Below are 3,015 nucleotides of genomic sequence, written 5' to 3'. Positions count from 1 at the left end.
CACTTTTTGTTGCAACTGTCAATGTTTCTGTGGTAAAAACTATTGGTTGACCCTACGTATAGCCTCTGTTTCCATTCAAGGCTCTACAGATTGTAATTTTTGCAATGCAAACTTGTAATTTCTAACTTCGATTAGAAGTCATGCAACATCTGTATGGAAAAAGATTGTATTCGCAATAATATCAAGAGGAAAGAATGATGCATGTCCTCTAGAATGGATCTTCACACTGAGACCAATGCTAATGGTTTTGAGAAACTACTGTGCAATGGAATAAACAATGTTTAGGTGCATAACAAATATATTTTGCCTCCCGGGGAGAAACCCAACATGTCTCAGGTATCTCTTTGCGAGAGCATTCCAGTGGTGGATCTGAAAGACCTGGATGGTCCTAGCAGAACCACTGTCATACAAAAAATCCAACTTGCATGTCAGGAGGATGGCTTTTTCCAGGTACAACCTTCAATCTCCAATGTCCCAAGCTATGATTTTTTTTGTGGAAGGGATTGGATTCATGAGGCTTTGAATTTTTAATCTCATGATATTGCAATATAAACTGTTTTGAAGATTTGAATTTTGAATTTTAAGATTTGAATTTTGAATCTCATAATATCTCTCAGTAAACTTCCAAAATCTCAATTATGAACATTAATTCTTAAAAAACTTTCTATTCAAATTCAATATTAATATGGTTGAAGCTGCATGATATGATCAGATAGTGAACCACGGGGTACCAGAGAGGGTGATGAAAAACATGATGGGAATCGCCAAAGAATTCTTCGAAATGCCGATGGAAGATCGTGCATGCCTCTATTCAGAGGATCCAAAGAAACTGGCTCAACTTGCTACAAGCTTCAATATTCACAAAGATGAAGTCCTTAACTGGAGGGACTATCTGAGACACCCTTGTTTTCCATTACACGAAGTCATCGACTCTTGGCCTAAAAAACCTGCAGCCTATAGGTAGCCATTAAACCTTATGTCAACCATTAAAGCAACAATCATAACTCGTTTGGCTTAATATAATATTGAAGCTTTTGTTACAGGGAAATTGCAGGCAAGTACGCTGTGGAGGTGAGGGCACTATGTTTAAGGTTGCTGGCTGCAATTTCTGAAGCTCTAGGACTCCATTCCGATTACATGAATAATATTTTTGGGGAACATAAACAAATGTTACTTGTAAATTACTGTCCACGATGCCCAAACCCAGATGTTACCCTTGGTTTAAGAATCCATTTAGACGCAGGTGGCATCATTGTTCAAATGCAAGGTGATGTCAGCGGTTTGCAAGTACTTAGAAAGGGGAAGTGGGTTGATGTAGAACCCATTTCTAATGCCTTTGTTATCAAACGTAATAAGCGAGTCTTCCTCAGTTAAAATAAAAATAATTCACGGGCTAAATAAGAAACCTCATAAGCTTTTGATAAGTGATCAGTTAAAGAATATTTGTGATGAGTCTGTTCAGAGTATTAATTTTCAACAATGATCAAAAATATTTTGAAAAAGAAGTTAAAATAACAATGATCAAGGATTTCAATGGATCCAACACCACCTTCAAAGCCTCCGTACAGTTGGCTTTAAGCATGTCCGCAGGTTGGCAAACAAAGTGGCTGATTTGCTTGCCAACCAGGGTGTTATCAGCACAGAGATTAAAGTGGCATCAAATTGGCATGAGCTGCCGCAAAGTAGGTTAAAGGAGGTTGTTTAGGAACAGGCAGAAAATGATAAGCTAGAGTTTAAAGATAGAGCCTGGGACCAGGGATCAATTTGACTCAACCTTTGCTTTCAACATCTGCATGTGTCATCATTATCAGATAGACGGTTCTGTGGCATGGCGGATACCTAGTCTGGCCGCTCATATTCCCAGAGCAAATGAGAGGATGCTCTCTATTTATCGTGGGGATCGAAATGAGTCCCTCAGATCTTCGTTCAGTGACAAACCCCTCATCTATTCAGGGTTCCAGGTTCGGGCAAGGAAGATCCACAAGCGCAGACAGAGCCCTGTTTCTTCCGGCGGACGGTCCTTCAAGATTTTGGAGTCTCGGCATGGTTTACCGCCCCCCAGGCGGTTTCTGGATGATCGCACAGCTTTCTGTTGGAAAGCGGTTTTGATGAAAACGCAGCGATGCCACTCACCCTCAAACACGTGGCAGGGAGAGGGTTCCAAAAACTGCTCTTCCCCGCTCACTAACGTCGACCCTTCTTATCCCGTGTGATATCAACATCATCCGTTGGATTTAGTCAACGACGATCGACGGTTGCGGTGGTTCGTGCAACTTGGGGGGCAGGACTATTATACTTCGGTCTTTTTGACGGAGCGATATCCTCCTCGACTGTTGATCTTAATGCTTTTTATTGGATGGCTCAGATGAACAGGGCTTTTCCTAAAGCGGTGTTGCTGGTTAGTTCACGTGCTTTCCAAAAGCCAGATTGCATTTTTGTTTGTTTTTCCATGGGTTCGGGTTTCTTTGTATAACTATAAGGTTCTGACCTAGAGGTCTTGTACTCCTTGCATGTAAAATTGTACACTATTTTTTTTTTTTGGTTTTATGAAATAGAAGGATCCATACTTGCTTTAGCAAAAAACTGGGCGGGCATAAAAACATTCCATTACAGACCATTCAAGCGAAAGAATACTCACTCTATAATACTGTGTAATCCAGTTCTAGATATCATACTCACTCTATAATACTGCGTAATCCAGTTGAGCGATGAAGCTATATTTTTGATAACATGATTGAAGCATAAAACTAACCCATACCTGCCACCAACGAAATTCCTACAATCTTGTACAGTTGATAACTGTGGCTATCAAGCCTGCCTGGGTATTCTTGTGGGTATGTTGTCTGTCGAACACATAAAGGTATCGCCATTTCATTAATTGGGCTCTTGATTGATTTCTGCATAATAATTCGCATTGTCTAAATCTAAAGTCATTTCCATTCAATAGTCTACAGATTCTTCTTTAACTATAGTAAAACTAGGAGATGGAATGCTTATCAAAGCTAAGGTAGCATC

General features: G+C 40.1%; 1 protein-coding gene across 1 annotated transcript; it reads left to right on the top strand.

Moving 5' to 3' along the window:
- The first annotated feature begins 327 nt into the window (after window positions 1–327).
- LOC149169820 (protein DMR6-LIKE OXYGENASE 1-like) lies at window positions 328–2,213 on the top strand. The gene is made up of 5 exons (XM_089425350.1): window positions 328–450; window positions 713–960; window positions 1,044–1,304; window positions 1,591–1,696; window positions 1,812–2,213. Exons 1-5 carry the CDS (start codon window positions 328–330, stop codon window positions 2,211–2,213), a joined length of 1,140 nt encoding a protein of 379 aa, XP_089281476.1.
- Window positions 2,214–3,015: the final 802 nt, after the last annotated feature.

Source organism: Pinus tabuliformis, chromosome 4_2 (assembly GCF_031772625.1).
Source record: "Pinus tabuliformis cultivar Carrire ecotype Pingquan chromosome 4_2, CPIR1, whole genome shotgun sequence".
Classification (NCBI taxonomy): Eukaryota; Viridiplantae; Streptophyta; class Pinopsida; order Pinales; family Pinaceae; genus Pinus; species Pinus tabuliformis.
Note: the sequence above shows the minus strand (reverse complement) of the source record. Positions and strands in the feature narration are given on the sequence as shown.